Source organism: Macrobrachium rosenbergii, chromosome 29 (assembly GCF_040412425.1).
Source record: "Macrobrachium rosenbergii isolate ZJJX-2024 chromosome 29, ASM4041242v1, whole genome shotgun sequence".
NCBI lineage: Eukaryota > Metazoa > Arthropoda > Malacostraca > Decapoda > Palaemonidae > Macrobrachium > Macrobrachium rosenbergii.
The window spans coordinates 7,250,579-7,274,583 of record NC_089769.1 but is presented as its reverse complement, the minus strand read 5'-3'; the positions used below and the strand labels follow the sequence as shown (position 1 = coordinate 7,274,583).

Genomic DNA, 24,005 nt, shown 5'->3' with positions numbered 1-24,005 from the left:
AGCCGTCGTCTGTTCTGTTGAACCCGTCTGTCTGTTTCCGGTGGGCATTTTTCTGTTGTCCCAAGAGACGGGTATCCCCTAAATGTTATAGAAATAAAAGTGACATTGGAAAGATACTGGTAGACGTAATTTAGCTTGACTTCGATGGGATAGCTTAAAGCCAGTCGCCCAACAGAGAAAAGGGTGATGTTAAGGAACGGACATAGAGAAATCGAAGGTCCGTGGAAGTGCCCAGGGTAGGGGTCGACCCATTTGCTCTTATTTGTTATTCCTGAAGGGACTCGACACGAAAAAATGGGATTGTTTTTGTTATTCAACGTGCCCACCTCTCTAGGGTGTATGTACAATGTAACTTTTCCTTTTTCCTTTTATTTCTTTGATTCTCCTAGTTCATCACCGTGCATTGTCATTAGTTATAGTTATGGTTGTAGAGGTTGTATACGCACACGTGTCCTGGAATATTTTCAGTATCCTTACTTCATCCTTGAATTGTTATATTTGTATGCATTTATATACATGCAACCACAGGGTGTTGTGTGTTGAAGTTTATTCGTCAAGAATATAATTTGCTTTGACGCTTACCTGATGGTTGTTGAATATATTAAGCGCTTCCACAGTGATGATACTCAACGATCTTGTCAGCTTCCGTCAGTTCCTGAGAATAGGCTGTTAGGGAGCAAAGCAAATGAAGTTTACTCATAGAAATAGGCCACACATGCATACATAGTAGTTCATCTAATTGGCATGAAGGTGTTACGATGACCCGATTTTGTACGGGGCGAGTCACGTAGAACTTTCCGAAAAGAAATGACTAATATCCTGTATACTACAGTATTTCAATATATACTGTATTTTACGGGACGTGAGAATGCTAAACTATTTGTTTACCTTTTTAATATAAAAGTCACCAATAAAAACAATGATTACTTTTTTTTTTTTTTTAATATTATTGATAGATATCCATCTGCACGTAACATCTCAGATGAAGAAAACAAATCCACAGGCATCAGCTGTTTATGTTTCTCAGTTTATTTACGGAAGCCGCTATCTGTCACAGATTTCACCTAAGGATGTTTGGTGAAGCTGCTGGGTACCTACACTTATTTTTGTTGGATTTTAAACCAAAGGCTTCATAATTGCTTACATGAGCTTAACCTAGCCAGTCGCACAGGTAAGCGAAAGGATATCTGTGTGTCATGTGGGTTCGTAATTTTATAATTAGATTTTGCTTGCAATTACCATTAGTGGAAAGATGCCGTTCTTTTGCCTACTTTGTAACACACCGTCACACATACACGGTCATCTCATATAATCTCTGAGAACTTTTCACATTACTTTTCACAAAGTTATTGTGGGTCATAATGGAGGCCTGGGAATACACGCTAAGCTGTCTCACCATCATCTTTTAAAAGCACCCAGGAGGTTGATAATTTGGTTAAAAATAAACATAAACGATTGATAAAAAACAAAAATAGTTAACTGCTTTCGAAAAAGCTCATTTTGTACACTAGTGCAAACAGACTTACCAGTAAGCATGTCATTGAAATTGAAATAGACGGGGATTTTTGGACAGAATTGTCCACTGTTATTAATCGCATCTCGCTAAGAACAGCCAGTTCTGTCAGGGAAATTATATTCAGTTGCCGAATTTGTCATTCCGATGCAAGGATTTTAATGCTATTTATTGCCTTTACCTTCACCGAGGTGTGAGAATCGGCAAGAATGATACCGCATAATTCTGTATGCAAAAATATACCGGCCTATCTTTCAGATGGCCAAGCCCACTAATAGTGCTATTCTTGAGATCGCACATAATGTGATAATACTGGTATTTGCAAGCTCATTAACCCCCCCTCCCCTCCCCTTCTCTCTCTCTCTCTCTCTCTCTCTCTCTCTCTCTCTCTCTCTCTCTCTCTCTCTCTCTTGGAATGTGTTTTGTAAGTCCATTACTTCTCTTGTTAAGCTGTCCGTACAATAGCGCGGAAGTATGTAGGTATTCATTGTTTAGCAAATAGGCTAACTTTAGAGGCTATTTAAGTTCTTTTGTCTTTAAGAGGGCGTGGAAAACATGCCACATATAGAGGTATTTTTGGTCGGAGAGCCCCACCGATAGGGAAACAAGACTATTGAGAGAGAGAGAGAGAGAGAGAGAGAGAGAGAGAGAGAGAGAGAGAGAGAATCCACGACCATATCGTGGTTTTTTCCTCTCTTGTATTCCTCCGCGGTTTTGATGTGACCTGAGAATAAGCCTTAAAAATAGATAGGCAATAATGACGTCATTTTAAAGTACAAGTACTTTCAAATTCCTCTTGGAATCTTCACAGAATAATATTTCCTACACCAAGTCACCCTCACCTAAGGCTGGAAGCAGCCCGGGTTATTATTTATAAAAATTTGATTGCAGAAACAACGAATGTGGTTGGTGGAGGGAGTGCGTGCACTGACAGTGTACGTTGTGTCTGTGCCTGCTGGTGACGTAATTTAAAAACCAGCTTTTGAGTTTAACCTTCCCGGTCGGTGTGAGGAAACACATTTTTGTTTCTTTGTGTACTTATTCTTTTTCTTATCTTATTTATTTAATGTAGGGGTTCATGATAATCAGTTTTCCAGATCACTTTTTTTTAACACCACTTGTAGCATTTCCTTACAAAGACTCTGTAGAAGATTGTCAGGTTTGTCATCATGAGGATTGGAGAGAGATCTTTTCAGAATGCTGTGGATGATATGATAAGCTTGGAATGCAGGCGCGTTTGTTAGATAGCATTCCCACAGTGAAAAGGGTATTTCTCTGCCTCAATTATTTCTGTTAGTACATAAATGCTAATTGCAGTGTTGAATTTAAGTATCTAAAAGTTTCATTGCAACAGATTGAATGTGGGTATTCAGGTAAACGAACGTTTGTATGTCAAGGTATAGCTAGTATGACTGTAATCACAATAGGTAATGTATTTATCAGAAGTCACTTAAATTTTTATAATAAATCAGCCCATCATTTCCTTCAGGAAAATCCCCAAAGGAAACTGTCTTTACTCTTGCTGCTCAACCTTTCAAACTATTACTTCTTAGTGAAACTGTGGGGTTTTCTCCTAGTTCCACCTTTAATCCTTTGTTCTTCATTTCTTTTATTTTCTGGATGGCTTTATCTAGCTGTCCAGCCACTCCAACTCCCTGTTTTCACTGCCTTAATTGCTGAATGTCTGAAAGTGGTCCAGTGCTTGGCTTGACAGCCTAAATTTCATGAGGTCAATCAAATTAACCTTAATTTATTCAAGTAACAAACTTGAAAGTTGACATATTCGAATCCTCAATTTTCTTAAGTAACGAACTTGAAAGTTGACATATTCGAATCCTCGATTCACTTAAGTAACGAACTTGAAAGTTCAAATTCGAATCCTCAATTTTCTTAAGTAACGAACTTGAAAGTTGACATATTCGAATCCTCACTTTCTTTAAGTAACGAACTTGAAAGTGTTCATATTCGAATCCTCAGTTTGCTTAAGTAACGAACTTGAAAGTTGGCATATTCGAATCCTCAATTTACTGAAGTAACAAAAATTGAAAGTGTTCATATTCGAATCCTCAGTTTGCTTAAGAAACGAACTTGAAAGTCGACGCATTTAAAGTCTCAATTTTCTTAAGTAACGAACTTGAAAGTTGACATATTCGAATTCTCAATTTGCTTAGTAACGAACTTGAAAGTTGACATATTCGAGTCCTCAATTTTCTTAAGTAACGAACTTGAAAGTTGGTGTATTTGAATTTTCAATTTTCATAAGTAACGAACTTGAAAGTGTTCATATTCGAATCCTCAATTTAGTTAAGTAACGAATTTTAAAGTGTTCATATTCGAATCCTCAGTTTGCTTAAGTAACGAATTTTAAAGTGTTCATATTCGAATCCTCAGTTTGCTTAAGTAACGAATTTTAAAGTGTTCATATTCGAATCCTCAGTTTGCTTAGGTAACGAACTTGAAAGATGACATATTCGAATCCTCAATTTACTTGAGTAACGAACTTGAAAGTATTCATATTCGAATCCTCAATTTACTCAAGTAACGAACTTGAAAGTGTTCATATTCGAATCCTCAATTTACTTAAGTAACGAACTTGAAAGTGCTCATATTCGAATCCTCAATTTGCTTAAGTAACGAACTTGAAAGTGTTCATATTCGAATCCCCAATTTACTTCAGTAACGAACTTTAAAGTTTGCTTATTCGAAACCTCTTGTTGATCACTTTCTGGTGTGTTTACCTCCCTCACCTTTTCCCAGGTGTCATATGGAAAAATGTCATCATATGCCTGAACAGCGATAATCTTGCCAATAAACGTCTCCAGGTTAATCGTCAGGCCATAATACCAGATCATGAAGGGGCTAGTTAAAATTCATTATAAAGGTAACTGTAAACAAAGAGTCAAAATGAATGCTAGTGAACTAGTCACCTCTGATTTAGTGGGAACTAATTATATTACTAATAAATCATGGGTGCATATACGCAGCAGTGATTTGTCTGTTTTTAAACATTAAGGGATCAAGTGTCAAAATAAATCGGTCACTATATTATAAGTCATTTTGATTATGCCGTGGTTTCTATTTTGCCTAAAATATGTGGGTATGAAGAACAGATTGTCTATGTAATTAAAAAGTCGCAGAGATACAATCATGAACTCCTACAGCTGAGTGTATGAAGTTCGGTGCATTGACAAGTGTGAATAATTAAATATAATCACATTACTACTGAAGAAAGCTAATATTTTAATTATAATACCAAAAAGCAACATAAGTACAAATTAGCTTTCTTGAACAGTAGCGGTACTTTTGTTTTTTTTTGTGTGTAAAACACAAACAAGGAAGTCTCCAGGTGCGCGCATTTGTATGGTTATGTTTGACTAGTATGCTAAAGTATCTTTCTCGTTATTACTCGGTATTCCTATAAGACCTGTTCTGAAATTCTTAAGGAAGTACGGTCGATTTCGTGCATCCATATCAGATGGATTTTTTTTCTCAGTTGTATCTAGGAAAACATTTTGAGGAAGAACTTCCTCAGCGAGTAGAATGTTGATGCCAACTGAGTTGCTCAGTTTGAATAAAGACTCTTTTAAAAGAATGCGAGTGATCACCTCGAGATTCCATGAATGTCTAAATTTAATGCGGCCTTATTAAGGGATCGAGCGACGATCGGGAAGTGTGGTGTGCTTAGTGTCGCCAATGAAAAATGCCTCGAACATAGATTTATGCCTTCCAAAAATATCCCGGAAGCAGGAAAATAGGACACACGAAGGCAGTGTCCTCGGATCAAAAAAAAAAAAAAAGCGGGGGGAGGGGAGATGCAGGGGGTGCTGCCCGCTAGCGGGGTTTATAATTCTTGCGATATATTTGGATATAACCGAAAATATGAGGCAATCCCTCCACGCCAGTCCATATAAGGTGGACGGGAAAGGATTCTGGGCCAATCTTATATTAATATACCAGCTAGGCTAAGTGCGTATATTAAATGACGTCATTTGGACGAAGGGGTGGCGGATGTTATGGGCCCTTTTTATGGAATCTCTGATCTTAGCCGTTTTTACCTGTCTATCAGAGCGCGCAGGTATTTAGCCCAGAGGTGGGCGGGGCCGAATTAATTGATGGTGCCTTATGGGTGGCGGGTATTTCGATGGGGAGACATGGATTAGGGAGATCGTGTTTAAGCTCCGTGTTCTTGACGTTTTTAATCGAATGTGGGAGAGAATTAAGAAATAAACTTGTATTTTGAGAATATTGGAATGATTTGTATCCACTGACGTGTTAAGCATTTAATCAGTCTGTTTTTCACAGACGTATTGTTCTGAAGCTATTTACAGTATACAAAATACTGTCAGGTATCAAAGATATTTATGGTTAATTGTAGGATTTGATTAAACGAAACCGTTTACCTCGAAGAGAATATGAGAAGACTTGAATAAGGCAGTAGATGCTCTGTGACATTAGTTAAAAAAACAAGTGCTTTCTGTTGAAAAGCGTCAAACTGAAAAGTCGAGATCAGGTCCGTCATGCGTCATGATGGCAAGGATAGTGAAACGTGCCGTCAACCAGGACTTGGTGAATAAGCCTTGGCGGATTATTCGTTGAGAAGGGGACATCTCGCCAATTTTCATATGCCGTAATCATTCAATAAAAGACGGTTAGGGCACGATTGAAATCTGAACTGATTGTTGGCTATGCTCTCTCTCTCTCTCTCTCTCTCTCTCTCTCTCTCTCTCTCTCTCTCTCTCTCTCTCTCTCTCATCATTCCTTGTTACAATTTCTTCCCACTTTATTAGTGGTTTGACATCTTCCCCATTTTTTCCCCCTGTCTCGGTTCTCCATGTGTCGCTCGATGTTTGTAACCCGCATCAGCTTTAACGACTCAAGAAATCGTTTTAGTAATTGCCAATACAATAAATAATAAAATTACGTGAAATTTATTTGTTTATATTATTGTGAAGGCTCAAGAATTTCCAGGTGGTCATTGGGGTCTCCAAGAGAATTTCGTGACCCAAACCTCCGCCAAAGGCCTTATACAAATCCGGGTCTTTCTCAGATATAATCACATGCTCGCCAGGCACTAAGGTCACCTATGGTCATATTTTTGTAAAAATCCTCAAATACCCATTTAAGTATTTCTTAGAAAAACAAAAACACAAACCAACCCAGATTCACAACTTCCTTGGCAGAGGTAATAAATCATCTAATCTGTCTCCTTATAGCATTGATAAACAGATATTCTCTGTCCAACGATACTTTGGTGCGTGGGAATTAGTGACTTATCACTTCAATAAATTTCTGAACTTTTCTTGAAGAAATTAGGTTGTATGTCGTTGAAATTTAAGGGGTGAGGATAGCGGCGGACTTCTTCGCCAAGTGTGCTACCCTGAGTAATGAAGGGACGAAGGAGGCCACCTGTTTGATAACATTTTAATCTCTCTCTCTCTCTCTCTCTCTCTCTCTCTCTCTCTCTCTCTCTCTCTCTCTCTCTCTCTCTCTCTCTCTCACACACAAAATGAATTGATTATTTTGGGTGTATGTGCAGGATTTGTTTATGATGAAAAGCAAAACTAGTCGAGGCAGTATATTACAACCAAGTTCTTTTGGCTACATAAAACATTTGAAAGGCCTAATACCCTTTTACCTTTAGATAGGAGTATTCAGTTATGATAATTTGATAGCCGTAGAACTTGAAGGTTCGAAGAGAATAACTTTCCAGCTCACAGTCCTACAGAACCTTTGTGCTAGCATCTTAGGCACGAACCATACAGTTGAAAAGATGCAATGGCATACAGGCTGAGCTGGTCTTCAGAACATTTCCAAAATACTTCTGTTTCAAGGACACAGCGAAGTTGATGCTAGAATATAGAATGGGTTGCTCTCAGTTAAAACGATGGACTAATCTGCTAGTGCACTGAGGTTAGAAAATTGCCTAGATGAATGTTATTTTATGCAAATGAACAGTATTCCTAATTTTTGAGAGGGACCCTTAACCAATCTAGTGACTCGATCGTCGTAAAGTTTCCCGTTTTTCTGTGCCCAAGTTCCATGTTCCGTTGCCGATACTGTTGTGTTTAACTTTGTTCATTCGGGGAAGTACACTGGCACAGACCAACTTATCTAACCTAACCTGTGACATAGTTACTGAAACCCATCTGGTCAAGGGGGCGGACATACGAGGCATATAACAGGAAAGACAGATTTTTTTTCCATGTTGATCGTGGTTTAGCGTAGGTTTTCGTAAATTGCTGACGCAATAATGAAGCTCATAGTCAAAGAAATATTCCCTTGAAGCATAGAACACACTACGGAGTAGAGTTGAAAAGCTTAGCATTTTAATGAAGAGATTCAGGCAAGGTTGGTTCCTGTACTTTTTTATTATTAAACTGAAATTAAATAGAGTTTTTAGAAATAATCCTTTCACACCAAATATTAAGCAATTTGCCGTTGGCTTTCTGAGCTGCACATAGCGCGCTCTTGCGGTGGATGACAGATCCTTCTTCGAGATAAGAGTGAGTACTTGAGTGTTGGGTCACTTGGGTCGCTTGAAACCCATAGGATTTTTTTCTTTTTACTTCTTATCTCTTATAGACATTACAGCTTCTGAGATCATCAGAAGAGAGAGAGAGAGAGAGAGAGAGAGAGAGAGAGAGAGAGAGAGAGAGAGAGAGAGAAAGAGAGAAAGGATTAGTGTTCATGAAAGACACAAAAGATAGAGATAGAATGACAAGGTCACACGGAAAGGATTTTTGGCGACAGACAGACAGACAGATTTTCTTCAGCTTCGTCATTTCGAGTCTAGGCCCTAAAGGTTATGCAAAGGTTCTTTTGGTCCCTGTGTGTGTACTCGTCTTCAGTCTGTGTACACGTGCCCGTAACCTTCGTCTTCTGTAGCTGTTTTGCATGAAGAATGATTCTAATTTGTAAGATACTCTTTGTATACTTGTGTTCCTTATGTTCTTGTACATAGAGAGAGAGAGAGAGAGAGAGAGAGAGAGAGAGAGAGAGAGAGAGAGAGAGAGATTCCAGCAGCTTCTTCAGAATGGCTTTTCTGTGATGGGTATTAGGATGGCTGTGAGGAATGATGGGTGTGTATATGTGAAAAAGTGAGGATAGGTTTACAAATGGTGATATACAGTCATTTGTAAAAGATACGTTTACAAATGGTAATATACAATTATTTGTTGGGTAGATTACAAAATATATATATATATGTGTGTGTGTGTGTGTGTGTGTGTGTGTGTGTGTGTGTGTGTGTGTGTGTGTGGTACAGCGCTCCTGAAGGAACAGGGACTCCTAAGATCAGCATAAGACAAAATAACAGCCAAAAGAATCGTCGAACACCCAAGTGAAATTCCTGTCTTTGCAAGGAAGCAATTACTAAGGACTCCTTTGTGTTATTCATCACCTTTGAAGTTAAAAAAAAGGAAAAGCCGTGAGACTTTTGACTGATTTTATGTCGTTTTTCGCCGTCAAGACGAAAGGGAGTGTTAAGTTTCACAACGGAGACTCGTTGTCATACCGTAACTCGCCTTTGCAACTCGAATGGCTACTTGATTGATTGATTGACTGAGTCACATCCTTCAGGCGACGCGAGGACGGATGGCGAAGAAGACACTCGCGCTCTGCGCACATCAGTTCCTTTGAATCGCGGCCAAAGGTTCTGTCTTAAGAGGGTCCTTCCTTTCTTGCCTTTGATTTATTGTCGATGTATTTCAGATGACATTTGATGCGTAGTGTTGTTGCAGTACTTTGTTTGTTTTGATGTGATCGTTGCTTTTAGTTGCAGTGGCTGATATCACGTCTAGTGGCATTTTCCTCCTGATTAATATTTAGCCATCACAGAGTGTTGTCGATAGGCTCCAGATGACTGCTGTTCATGCTTGTAAAATACAGACGATCAGGATATTTCTTATGACAGGCAGCGGTAATTCTTTCTGCATTCTTCCTAGTGCTGCTGGTAATATATGAAAATATTACAGGGTTCTCTCTGGTACAGCATTAGGGAGCTTGAGAACGGTGTATTCGCATGCCAGCGTATGGAAATCTTAGCTGCAATTTAATCAGTTCGTTCATGGAATCTTTTGTTAATTTTTCTATATCTTTGCTTTCTAAATTTTATTTTGATTTCAGAGTATCTTGAATCAAAAACATCTCGTTCTGTGATTTATTTTTATCCAAACCTTCATTCCAAGTACGGTTTTACATTTGGTTTAATTAAATAATTAGAAAAAGTTACCCAACAGAAACATCTTGATACGAATGCAAGGTAAACTTCCACCAGCTCAGAGGCAGATAGGGAAGAAGCTGTTGGCTGAAGTTTTCGTTAAGTTGAAGAAAGAAGTCTTTAAATATACAGTTACTACGTTAAAGACATTGAGGCGAAAAAATAAAATTGTGATGTGCAGGTAATTTGAGATTACAAATACTTGATGTGTGGAAATAGACTCGCTATTAGTATATTTGTGGATGTTCATTTCATCTTAATTCATGGACATTATCAGAATTTCAAAATGACTAGTAATTGATTTAAAAAGAGTCGATTTCATCAGTGACACAAGAAAAGTATTACAAGAAATTGTAATATGAACACGAAACCAAAGAAAGAATCTTTGAAGTCTGTCTCCAACCCCTTACAATGATTGACTGCTCATTGCTACTACGTTCTTATAACCCTCCCCACACCCATATCCTCCCCTCGCTCCCTCCCCCCCCATCCACACAAACCTCACATTAATGTCACCCATGCACCCACCCATACCACCTTCTTTGCCCCATTCTCTCTCTCTCTCTCGCCAGTACGCCACCATACATCACCATCAGCGCCAGTGCCACAGTGCCACTCACACCAAAGGGATCAAAAAGTCTTGATGGAGAGGGGTGCCACCTCTTGTCCAAAAAAAAAAAAAAATGTTAAGAGGATGTGGTGTGGCGACTGACGATTTGAATACCACGAATGTTTTTTTTATCACTTTGATGATATAATTTTTTTCTTATATGCAGAGTTTTATCGTTGAATATTTGGCAATTGGCTACAAGGAAAATTTTGAATACTACCTGTTTAGTGATGAAAGTTTGTTAGGGCAAAATGCTTTACATTCATACTCGAAATATATCCTGGTTTGTGTACGTATGTATATACGTACTGTACACAAACCAGGATTTGCATGTGATTTCACAAACACATGAACATACACACACATAAATATATATATGTATATGTATAAACATTCCATCTTTCATACGAAATTGGAAACTCTCTATTACAAAATACTTGAATTCCTGGAATTGAGATCTCGTATATATACATATGTACGTATATATAGCCTTGAAAGTACTCATAAGACATAAAGAAAACGTACCCATCCACATTTTATTTTGAATGGATTCACCAAAGTGTAAAAAATAATATATTTCTTCCAAGAATTTGTTGAGGTCATGCCATAGGGAGTGGTTATATTTCAGCTTGGAGGGAATACTATAAACCTCAATGGAGGACGCACAAAGAATGTAAAAAAGAAAGTAATCTCCTGGCTTTTGTTGAATAAGTAGATCAAGTGACGCACAGATAAGATGGTTCTCTGAGAACCTAGACTTAATTCTCTCTCTCTCTCAGTGACACAGTCGTTTAACCGAAATCAAACGAAAGTCCTCCAACTAATATGTTTATTGAAAAGGCTCTAGAATTATTCTAAAATTGATCAATTTTAAAATTTCGAGAAGCCTTTCCTAGGAAGTGAGTGTCTGATCAAATGAACTTTTAAGTGGTAATTAGATTTACCCTCCCAACTGTATCTCGTCACAACAAGCTTGTTAGAATTGGCTCGATAAATTGCCGAGCCAGTATTTTGTTGTACCAGTTAATTTCATTTGTATGCTCGTAAAAATTGCGTGTTTTCGTGGATGGGAAGGAAAGTAAAAATAGCCTTTAGGACTAAATTAATGATTCATTTGTTCAGTATGGAAGATTCACATTTTCTTTTAGAAATTTGTATTCTAGTTCTGTAGAGCTGAGGGCGAGACATGTCTCACCCTTAAGCATTTTTTTCCCATATATAGTGGAAATCAGCAGTCCTTAAGTTTGCCAAGATTGTGGACTGTCTTTCCTTCTACAATCATCTTACGGAATTCTCTCGCTGCCTTTGTTTTGTCGAAGTTTTCTCCTAATAATATATATATATATATATATATATATATATATATATATATATATATATATATATATATATATATATATATATATATATATATATATATATATGAAATCAACAGTCCTTAAGTTTGCCAAGATTGTGGACTGTCTTTCCTTCTACAATCATCTTATTCTCTCGCTGCCTTTGTTTTGTCGAAGTATTGCAACTCCTTAATATATATATATATATATATATATATATATATATATATTATATTCATATATATATTAATATATGTACGAGGTTTTTCTTTAAGGCCTCAACTTCTAACAGCAATTTTCTGAGGTTGCTCCCGGAGTAAGAGCCCCGTGCTGGCATAAGCCAGGTAATAAACAAGAACAATACACAGTTGCGTTACTACTTTCCCGTCTTCCTACAGGCTCTGAAATTCTTTTCTTGCTTCTTGTTTTGTTTTTATAGCCCTCCCTTTTTTCAAAGGCGGAATCGTCACCTCTTTTAGGTTCAAGTTACAAATTGCTCCTTTCCTCTGTCGCTTGTACTCTATCAGTCGTGCAGTTGAAGGGAGTTGTGTTGTCTAATCTATCCTGCCTTTTCATGAAAATCACTACACGAAATAATTGGACTTATCTTCGCTAGTGTCGCACGACAAGGAATTTCCCATGTTGTCAGTGAAATGTCCGAAAAAATACTCGTATTCCAGAATATGTGATAGAACACTGTACTTTTCTTTTTTATGAATAAATATATACCTTTCCGTGACCAAGACGTTAAGTGACTTGCTGTGGGGTGGCAGCAAAAATACGGTGGAAACTGGTATAATCATTATTGTTTTTCGTATTTCAAACAACGCTCGTTCTCTCTCTCTCTCTCTCTGTACCTGCTAAACTGGTAGAACTATTATTGTTTTTTTTAAACAACATTATATCCCTCTCTCTCCCCCTGCTTAACTGGTAGAATTAATTTTTATTTCAAACAGCTATCTCTCTCTCTCTCTGCATAACTGGTATAGTTATTATTATTTTACTTATTACAAACAACTCTCTCTCTCTCTCTGCTCAACTAGTAGAATTGTTATTGAAAACATCTCTCTTTCTCTACTTGCTTAACTGGTAGAATTGTTCATATCTCAGATAGACCATGCTCTCTCTCTCTCTCTCTGCTGCTTCTTCCGAGTTCAGTGCGTTACATGCCGTGATTGTTCAATAATTCAGCACTTTATTTCCCTCGGTCGGTTATCTCCACGCACGCCACCCGACGGTCCAAGTGCCTTAAACGGAAGCTACATTGTCTCCTGTCAATTAAGGCTTATCTTTTCGTCCATCTTCCCTGTGGGGCGCACTAATAAATGGAATTGTTTTTGTGCACCGTCATTCTAGTTGTATTTCGCTATTCTTCTTTTTTTTTTTGTACGCTGCCGTACTTTTCATTATCGAGTTTACTTTTACTTTTCCACACTTTTTTTTTATATATATATATATATATATATATATATATATATATATATATATATATATAATTTATATATATATATATATATATATATATATATATATATATATATATATATATATATATATATATATATATATATATATATATATATATATATATGTGTGTATTTATATATTCATCACGTTCCTTATTTTCAAGACGTTTGACCTTCAAATCGAGGAAATATCACCTACGTTAACTATATTTTAAGCCGTAAATTTTCTCATCCACGATCTCTTCCTTAAATAAAAAAAAAAATGCGTGAAATGAGTCTCCCTCTCTCTCTCTCACCTTACCGAAGACTGCCACCTTGTGCTTCGTCGTCTTCACATTTCCGATAGCGTCGCCTTCAGATGATTGACGTCCGACACCGGGAGGTCGTCGTTTTCTTTGGCACCGGATGGTGGGTCACGGGGAATATACATGAATCCACGAATTCGCGGGGAGGGAGCGGAAGAGACAGAGCAGTTACGAGAATACCTTAAGGCCGTGAAAGGCTTGTCACTGGTACTGATGTTTAACGTCCGTAAACGAGATTGAAGTCTCGTCAAGACTAGGAATTGGGATTGGAATATTTAGGTCAAGTGCTGGGACCTATTAGGTCATTCAGCGCAGATAATAATGTTGAAATGATTGTTATGAGAGAGGGTGGAAAGTAAGAGGGAAGAAAGAGAACGAAGGTAGAGTAAAAGTAATGAAATGGGATGCAGCTAGGGGCCAAAGGGACGTTGCAAAGATTCCTAAGTTATGCCTACAATGCACCACTTGAGGTGAACTAACGGCACTAACTCTTTCCCCCTTACGGGAAAGAAGAAACTTGGGGTAAGGTAAGGAAGATTCTATGAAGTAGGGAGCGTATATATTGCATGTAGAAACAGGAGGAAGCAGAGTATGATATATACGAATAGAAAAACATGTCGTAATGATGTGCCCTTGTGGAAAAAAACATTTGGAGTGGTGAGAGCTCCGCTCCACTTAATAGTTATTTATTTCTGTGATCAGCTTATTTATTGATAGTTGTAATTTTTTAAACGAGTCTGTCCGATTCTGAAAACGAGGAGCCATATTGAAAACTCGTAAAAACCAGAGCTGACATAAGTGAATTACCATTCATTCAAACAAGCTGACTCAGCAATTCTCGACTTCCCGCAGTTTCTGTGAGACTTCAAAGTTTGACAGGTACTGCAAGGCCGAGTGAGCTTCTTAGGAATAAATGAAGCTTTTGAAGAATACACCCAGGCGTTGCTAGACCCTAAATGTGGTGGTCCTTCCAAAATATGTTGTTGGGTATTCCCTGGAACTTAATTTACTTTGGTGTCTAGTCTCGCAGAGGTTTCTCGCATGTTTTCGTTTTAATTTTCAGTTTTTCATATTTTTCTATTTTCACATTTTGTGAATACCCAGTGTTTACATGTGTGAATACTTTATTTACTTTATACGTGGCTTATCGGCAACTTCATAGCGAAAAATATAACATTAAAAGTTTATTTCATAACGAAAAGTATCAAGATTATATCAGTGCAAATTTCAAAACTCACTCCTAAGTAAAATCATGTGTAATCATTTCCAAACCTAAAAGTTGAGTTTCGCTCATCAACACAGCTTTTGGGGTTGCCATGTATTCCTTAATGATTTTATTTTTTATTTATTTTGTACAGTTTATGTAACTTTTCGACTCGTAAGCAGTCATAGTATATCCAGCTTATGATGGCAAGTCCGTAAAAAATGGTTTAGGGATGCTTCACCTACCTTTTTCATGGAAAGATACGATTTATAATTAATTGGTACCTTTTCGCATAGGTACTCGTATTACTTGATCAGTCATTTACAGTGGTTTGTATGTCTGGGATTAAAAGGTGCTCGAAATGACGCACTTTTCACCCTCCCCCCCTTCCTTTCTGCTTGCTTAAAAAAAAAAAATCTACATGCTGTGACTGGTTCCCCGTATTTTTTAAATTTTATTTGAGAGCATTGTTGAGGCACATTTTCACTTGTACATTTCTTTCTGCGTGAATTTTTCTCAACAAAACCCGTACTGTATGTGGTAACTCAAGTTGTTCATTTCTACAGAAACATGCAACTTTAAAACCTAAGAAACTTATGAGCCCATGGCTTTATGCCAAATTTTATTTAAAAGAAAGTAATCAAGAAACACTTTTCCATCTGAAAATAGGATTTATTTTTGTCTGGGTCAAATATTGTCTTGACTGGAACATTTACCCTGAGGACTTTGTGCAATAGGAACGCCAAAAGTTGAAGCGAAGATGTAATGTGTTACTACCCTAAAACAAATCTCCATGTATTTTAATAATTTACTTACACTTTATCTATAAATTACTTAAATTTTTATCCAATTATATACTTATTTTTTCTCTTTTTGTATTTTATATTACCTCCTGTTGCTTTGTTTTAATGAACACCATATTCTTTGGAAGCTTTAATTTCAGGTCAGTGTGAGCTTCTTCCATACGAATAGGGTTCCTCTTCTGAATAATAATAATAATAATAATAAAAACTGTATCCATATCAATAACGTTTTACAAAATCAGCAAAATCCATTTCATTCTCTTCGTTTCCAAAGCACTTATTTTCTTCTGATCCCACAGGGCTTAATGTTTCCACCAACCGAGGGCGATCCCTGTAGTGACAACATCGACTGCACCAGCGGATGTTGCCTCATGACCGGCAGAAGACACCGTAGGCCTGTGGGCGTATGTCAGCCCCTCAGGCAAATTGGTAAGCTCCTTATGATTCACAGAGAGAGAGAGAGAGAGAGAGAGAGAGAGAGAGAGAGAGAGAGAGAGAGAGAGAGAGAGAGAGAGAGAGAGAGTCGTCTTAGTCGGGGAGAGAGGTATTCTTTCAGAAAGATAAAACATTTTTTTGCCATTTTTATATTCTTTTTATTATGTATATTATTTAGCAAAGTGAGTTCATAATGAATTGCAAAGCTTATTGAGGCAGATAGCTGGAGAAAGGTAAAAGATAGTTGGAAATGCTTCAATGGAAATGACTGAGGCAGAAAATCTTGGGGACATTTAAACATGACATTTCTTTTAATATTAGACAATTAGATTTTATACAAATGGCAGTAATATTATTATTTTGTAGAGTACATGTACTGATTTTTGTGGACATCGAGATTCCATTGACTGGTAAGGATTCAGGACCTGAAGATGCCTATGAGTGAAATAAGAAATAAAAATAGTTGTAAATTTTAATAATGATGATAATCAGTAACATCAACATATAAATAAATAGGGGTAATATATAACGTACATAATACGCTTCATCCTGCTTAGAAGCAGACACAGCAGCTTTACAGTATTTTAATTTAAGAGTGAATGAAGCAAACATTTGAAAAATGATTTTTTTCCAGTGTACCATTTTTTCAGGAATTTAAATTAAACATTTTAAGAATTTGTTTGAAAGTTGTATAAGATATGTGACATTTAGATGCTGTGAAAATATCAGTATGCACTCCAGTTATCAGTCTCATGTGAATTAGTCATACAATAGTTTAAATTATCATCAGTCCCATAATGGTGTTAAATCTCATGATTTTAATTATCATCATTGTCAGTCCTATCATTATGATTACTTTACTAAATCACCAAGATCACAGTAATACATCACTAGATGCAAGTTAGTCCATTAGCCATAGAAAGCTGCATTCATAACAGCCATTGAAGCATGACTTTCTCCTCCCTCAGGGGAATATTGTGCCCCTGGGAATCGCCTGCGGAATTACTATGGCTCCCGGGTCTACACTTACTCATGCCCCTGTGGGCTGAGCCTCAGCTGCAAGCCAGCGTGGGCGTCCAAACTTTATGGGGTAAGTTGTTCAGATTTTATGGTATAAATCTTCCAAATATTTAAGGTCAAGTTGTTGGACATAAGGAAGCAATTTCTTCTGGCTATTTCGATATTGTTTATCATCGAGTTATTGTTCAAGGGAATGTTATTGCTGGGCAGTCAAGACTGCATGTATTTTGCTATCCAGATTTGTTTGAAAAACTCAAGATGTTTTAATAGCTTACCCAAGAGTTATTTTTCTTATTATTCAACCTTTATAGTCCCCTGGTACTAGATCACACCTTCATCATTGGCTTATTACGTGTTTTCAGTCCTCATATAAGCCTGTTACCATTTTTGTATCCTAATAATTCATGAGCAAGGTTTCAAGTACAGGATCATTTATGTAGGGTCTGTTTCCTACAGCTTGTTGATTTTGAAAGTCCTTAAAACATGTTGAATGGCAACCCATTAGTACTATTATATGTGTGTGTGTTGGTATAGCACTTCAGTAAAGTGGTCTGGTTAAACTACCTAATAATAATAATAATAATATAGATCTACAGTAGACTTATGTAATTGAATTTACTGTTTATAGTTTTCTCTTCTAGAGTATTGTGCATTGGTAATATTTTTTGGTATTAATTTTTGCCAATTTTTAAACTTAAAGAGGAAAAGGGTTTATGTGCCAAGCTTTATGTACACAGCCAATGTAACAGCATTAACAGTTGTAAGATGACACTTTTTTTTAGAAGTTTATAGTTTATTTCTTCTGTGATGAAGATAATGTTAGTAAAATTATAAAAAAATAAAAGCAAAGACTACACAGCGTGGCTCGATGACATGGAAAAATGGCATGATCTGTTTTCTTTGACTACATAAAAGCCACCTGCATTTAGGTATATAATCCTCAGACATAGACTAGGCTGAGCCTGTTACCAAAGATTGAGCCAAAGAGCACTTGGATGGCTTTCATGAGTAACTAAGTTCTAGTGCCTTATGTGAATATGATTTTTTGTAGCCCTATTTTTTTGACCAAAGAAACTTCAGTCATAATTATATCCTGGTTATCTAATGAGGTACTTGTTTGTGTACAGTAATGCCTGTATGTTTTTCTTACAGATCAGAATGACAATAATGCGCTGTAGGCTTTTCATACGGTTCAAGATGGAATAATGCAATTTAGGTTTTACATACAGTGCATGATAATTGAGTTGCCTGTTCTATCAAGGTTTTACCTCTTCTATATATACTACTTAATAGGTAATATTCATATCAACAGCCTCATAGGTGATATTCATATCAACAGCATCAGATTAGCATCTAGTACCTTACAGTGAATACATAGGCTACTTTTGTAGGTTACCAGTTCTTTGAGAGAGAAAAAAAAGAATCTGTTGGCTGTAAATGCACTGGAAAATTCAAGCTGGATTTTAAATTCGGTTACTAACAGAATAATCTGAATTGCACAGTAGCTTTTAAACATGACAAATTTTCAATTAATTTGAATTTGTATTTTTCCTAACATACAAACCCTCATTCTTTACATATGGATAACTTTTGGCGAAGCTGGAAAGTCTGGCCATTAAACTTAACTTTTGCAAGGCGGTTATGGTAACAGTTACCTAAGTTAGGGGCAGGGGGTACCGCCCACCCACTGGTATGCATTCAGTCTCTTCAGTTTACCTTTTGGCCCAGGTAAAAGAATGAGGGGTGGTTTGTATGTTAGGAAAAATACAAATTAACAAAAAATTTGTCATTTGTTCCTACACGAATACAAACCCTCGGTCTTTACACATGGAGACTTACTATTGGAGGGAGGATTCCAGGTAATTCTCTGAACTGACTGGTACTTCGGCACACCTGGTATTCTCTTCCTGGTCATGGTAGAGCAAAGGAAGGATACCATACCTCTGGCCTGTTGAACATGTGGGATGTTCAACTCAGTCACACAGATCACCTGCATGCACGCCAGTCCAGCTTGTGATGGCTCGCTCACCCCTCTGTCCACTGGAGGAGGACAGAAAACAGGAGGAAGGTAGGAAGCCAGTCCCGCCCACACTTTCTCCCTGTAGCTGCACACCTTAGGCAAGATGCAACCTGTCCTTAAGAGCTCGGTAAACTACATGACTTATTGAGCATCTACCAAGGATCCACAGAAAAGGAGTCCATGGGCAATAGCCTAAGGTAAAAGGATAAGAGTGTGAACTATACAATTACATTCTATCCAAGTACCAGATCGACAGGTTCTTCCTGAATGCCATAGATCTACGGATGACTGTGGCCCTTAGAGATATTGCCTCAAATGTACTGATGACCACCAGGAAATTGCAGGGTACATTCGTAAGGTCATTCCTGTAGGCAGAAATGATCCCTTTGCCTATGGTCAACACTTCAAGGTGAGAGGACATGAATGTGATAGACATATGGATGACTTTGCCTTTTAGAGATCCTACCCAAAACATACTGTCCAGTAGGAAGTTTCACGGTAAGCTCAGTTGATCGGTTCCCTACCTAGAGAAAGGATCCCTTTGCCGTAATTTCTCGGGCAGCTCAAAGCTAACGAACCAGTCGTTAGCTCTGGGTAGAAAGACTAGATTATGGGGGTAACACAGAAGTCATACTGTCTTTGGTGCCACAGGACCATCGAAGGAAAATGATCAATCTAACTGATCACCTTCAAATATGTAGAATAAGCAGACCAGAACAGATCCAACAACAGGAAATTGAGAGAAGAAAGAGTATGATCAATCTTCCTTTGAGGTTAAGCAGGAACTGGAAGTCAAGATCAACTGTCCTATCCCATGATTTCATTGAAAAAGCGCTGACACTTCATCCTTCTAGCTTTTGATTCCTTGTTGGCCAACGTACTGAAAGTACTTCTGTCAATCCGAGTACTACCACTGTCACAAACCTGACATGGAAGGACATTAGGACCTTTGGGGACCATGTTCGTATCGTGGTATCGTTGTTATCCTACTTAGGATTGTAAGCAGCAATTACTGCCTGCATTTCCCACTCCTCACAGGAGTAATGTAACAGCACGAGGACCAAGGAAAGTGGCTCCAGACATCCTTCCTTGATGGAAAATAAGTTTTAGAACTTAGTTTCTTGTCTGAACAGGTATATCTATCAACTAATCTGGAGATTAAGGTATCTATCAATACACGTCTGATATCATTCCCGGAATACTTCAGACACGTGTATTCTAAAGGTCCAACATCTGATAGGTCTTTCTTCTTACCTATCTCAGTAAAGAAGAAAGCAACTAGAAAAGAAAGAGATCAGTGTCTTGATCAATTCTAGTGTCCTTATCAGTAAGATCTCATCGATAGCAGAAGTGAAAGTGGTTTAGCATAGCTAAGAACCATCGTTCAAAATTCTTGAATATTGAGGAGATCAGTCCTTTAAAGACAAGTGCTCTCGTATACCGTTATTGGTATTAAAACCAATCTGGCAGTAGAAATTGATAAGGTAAAGTAGGTATGCTCTGTCACTTCACGTTGCCAAAGATGACAAACTCTGTACCTGTATATGGACATAGACTCCAGTAAGGAAACCTCAGTTTTGCCATATCAGTTATGTATGAATGCATCACTTGACCAGTATGGCACCCCTACATTCTTTTCTTTTTACCTGTGGGTCTATATGAATACATTATCATACAGATTATCTGCATATTGTGTGTACTCAGCCATATTTCAAGCAACGTAACAACTGCCCTGACTTGGACATTAGCAAGTGCAACATTTACATAATGTCTGTATGGAGACATTTTAAGCAAAATGCCAAATTTTGAAAGATTTGTATTCCTAAGTATACAAACTGTAGCATTTCTTGACAAAACAAGGGTGGTGCTCAAATGAAAATGGGGCAAGAGAGGGTGCCCATTCTCACCCATTCGATGCTACCCATCGCTTTTCTGGCCCATATTCAGTATGGAAAACAGAAGGGGAAAACAAAGCAGGGTGAATGAGGTGGGTTACCTCCAATGTGAAAGGCTGTGGTTTGCATACCTAAGAAAAATATAAATGAAAAAATTTGGCATTTATTCCTACAGGAATAAAAACACTGTGCCTTTCTTATATGGAGACTCATTGGTTAGGAGGGAGGTAGTACCTGCAGGTAGGGCTGAGCACCATTGTGGGTAGAATGAAGTGTCACCATGTAGAGTAACTGCATAGATGCTGCTTTACTGGCACTGCTCTGGAAAGAAGCAATGCTTCCCTCAAACCCCACTCCGCATGTTAATTACTAGAATCACGTCAGAACTGTGTCCTCCCTCTGGCACGAATCTTCGTGGGTATGGGCCATCAATGCGAGAGTGGTTTGGTACACACACACATTAGCCAAAGCATTTGAATTAGCTGTGGGATACCCAGACGGTTCCTGGTAGTTATACTACAAGTTCTGGGATGAGGAAGGAGAGCCCTGCACCCTTCTGAGTGCCCAGTCAGTGAGGTAGGATAATCCCTGTTACTCCACCTCTTTGGTTGAGGCAAGGGCTGGAATCCTCCCTCTTAATTTCCACTGCCACTCCTAGGGGAAGTAGAAGAGAGCACCCAGGATCTAGCTGTTCCTGAGGGAAAGCCAACTCTCATGTGAAATCTGTCTTAATACTACGGAGAGGAACGAGTCCCTCTGTTGTAGTATAATTTTGGCCACATGGTTGGCAATTGGTGCTCCAGGTCCAATAGTAAAGTTTTGTAAGGGCCAGGGCCTTCCAAAGTCTGTCACTCCACCATGTCATGAAGGAGGGAGATTTCTCCCTTTATAGTAGGAATCGTAGATCTCTATTCACATTACCCAGGTGGAGGAAGCATAGATTTAGGACTTCATATCAAAGTTCCCATAGGAGGTTGGGGTAGGAGACTGGTGTAGAAAGGCAGGGATGGGGAGAAGAAACATCCCAGGGCAGCACTTCTTCATGGTGGGACAAGGGTCTCGTCTAAGAGGAGCACAGGGGAAGATCCTTCTTGAGAGAGGGAATGGTCTCTATGTGGCCTGGGAGAGGAGTAAGACTGCCCTGAATGGTGATGTGTTGAACGGTCTCCCCCTTCACCTACAGTCTGTGAACGGGGGGAGATTGTAGGAGTGAGAATGGTGATCCAGTGCACTCCTTTAATAGCAGCAGTAAGGTTTGTGGGGAGCAGCAATAAGGAGAGGAGGTTTTCTTAGGAAAATGCTTGGTTTTCTACGTCTTGACCATCGGTAGGCAAAGTCCAACGAGGATGTAAATGACGAGGAGGATAAAAGTGATAAAGGAAAGCTGTTCTTGGCAGTACCGTTCCTGCTCTGATGAGAGGTGCTGGGGGTCAGGGAGGGGGCTGGGACATGGTGGGGGAAGGAGAGAACCTCCACTGGCTCGACCACCAAGGGAACCTCCTGGGAGGTAGATGCAGTAGGAAGGAAGGTTGGGAGGGTGCATACTGATTTTCATCTCGCTGCCGAGACAAGGACTCTAAAAACTTTGAGAGAGAAGATGAATCCACAGCTCTTTAGAAAGGTTATATCTCTTTCTCAGGCTCTGTAGAGATTTTAGTTCTTTTGCCTCATCCTCATCTAGTGATGACATAGTCAGCTTCACAAACTGTGGCCTGGTCTTTTTAGGAGTAGCAGCACTGGGGGATGGGGGAATGGGGATGGTTGGAGTGGGAAAGAATATTCAAGAAAGACTGAACATGGGGTATCTGCTAGATGAACATCCTTCTTAGATTGCCTCCTCCTCTTCCAATAACATTCCCATCGTGGAGAAGGCCACACAGCACATTCAAGATTACAAGGTTGATCACACGTTTTACAATAGCGTTGATCATCTGCTCTCCATCGAGACAAAGAACCACCAAACACAAAAGGGCACCAGTAACATAAATATGCACTTAAGATGGATAAATCAAAAACACAGCACACAAACCAATGGATGGATGAAAAGACAACAGGTACCATTGGTTGGGTGAGAATGGCCATCCCCTCTCCCACATCTCCACCTTGGTACCACCCTTGTTGAATCAGTACACAGCTGTTCCAGCACATGTACAGGATACTCCATATATGAAAGGCGTAGTGTTTGCTTCCCCGTAGGAACAAGGTGTCTTTAAACAAAATTTTTTTTTTTATAATATTGTACAATAAGGTGTTTATTTAAACATTTTTATGACTTGGGTTTTGTTATCTTCTTTCCAAATAGGATAAAATAATTACTTGGCAAAGTTAAGCTGTTAGGTAGTGTAACAAGACCACTGAGATTAAACATGTAACTCCTTTATAAATTGTCTTCAAACTGTACAACACTGTTAATGATAATCTTTTTCTTTTACAGATAAGTGTAATGGAGGACCCAAAGTGCATGCCAGAAACAATGCATCCTTATGTTCTAGCAATGAAAGGATATGGTTACAATTCGATTAATGACAGACATTCAAACTCCATCGACATTGTGCCTGCGGAGTGATGCAGTGTTATTCTAATCTGAAAAAAATTTTTTTAGTCATACTGTACTATGTAGGTAAATGGTTTTCCTGTGAGAATAATGTGATTTTTATTCCAAAAAAAAAATGTTGTTCTACTAAAATACAAGCTATGTTTAAAGATAGTGTTACATTTTTTGTGTTAATTTGTCTTTCTTGTGACTGGCAGTATCATTTTGTGGCAGCATCATTTTGTGACAAGTTAGTGTAAATGTCACAGAAAATATAATGTCAAAATATTTGATTATCATTGAGGCTAACCATTAAGCAAGTGGCTGTCACTAGTCACATGATTTCTGATATACAAATCTCTGAGGAGGAGAACTAATTAACATATTGATTCAATAAATGAAAAGGCTTGAATAAAATAATTATGTTTGTAATTTGAGAGCCAGTGTAATTCCCATAATTTTATAAAAGGTATTTATGAACACTTGCATTTATTAGTAGGTATCCTGACAACTGTGGTCAGTTTCTGAAAGCTAGGAATGTTTTTTCCACCATTTTCCGAGCCACAAAGGACTATTTTCATATTTACTTGACCTCTTGATCTTGTTCTATTCACCATTTCCTTAATAAAATTTCTAAAAACTAAAA

At 38.1% G+C, this 24,005-nt stretch overlaps 1 protein-coding gene across 1 annotated transcript in view; it reads left to right on the top strand.

The window, feature by feature from the left end:
* Positions 1-24,005, top strand: part of LOC136854562 (uncharacterized) — a 24,472-nt gene extending 467 nt beyond the window's left edge. The window contains exons 2-4 of the mRNA XM_067130913.1: positions 15,756-15,885; positions 16,860-16,981; positions 23,261-24,005. Of these exons, the coding sequence (XP_066987014.1) occupies positions 15,762-15,885; positions 16,860-16,981; positions 23,261-23,392 (378 nt within the window). The 5' untranslated portion in view covers positions 15,756-15,761 and the 3' untranslated portion in view covers positions 23,393-24,005. The remainder of the gene's footprint in view (positions 1-15,755; positions 15,886-16,859; positions 16,982-23,260) is intronic.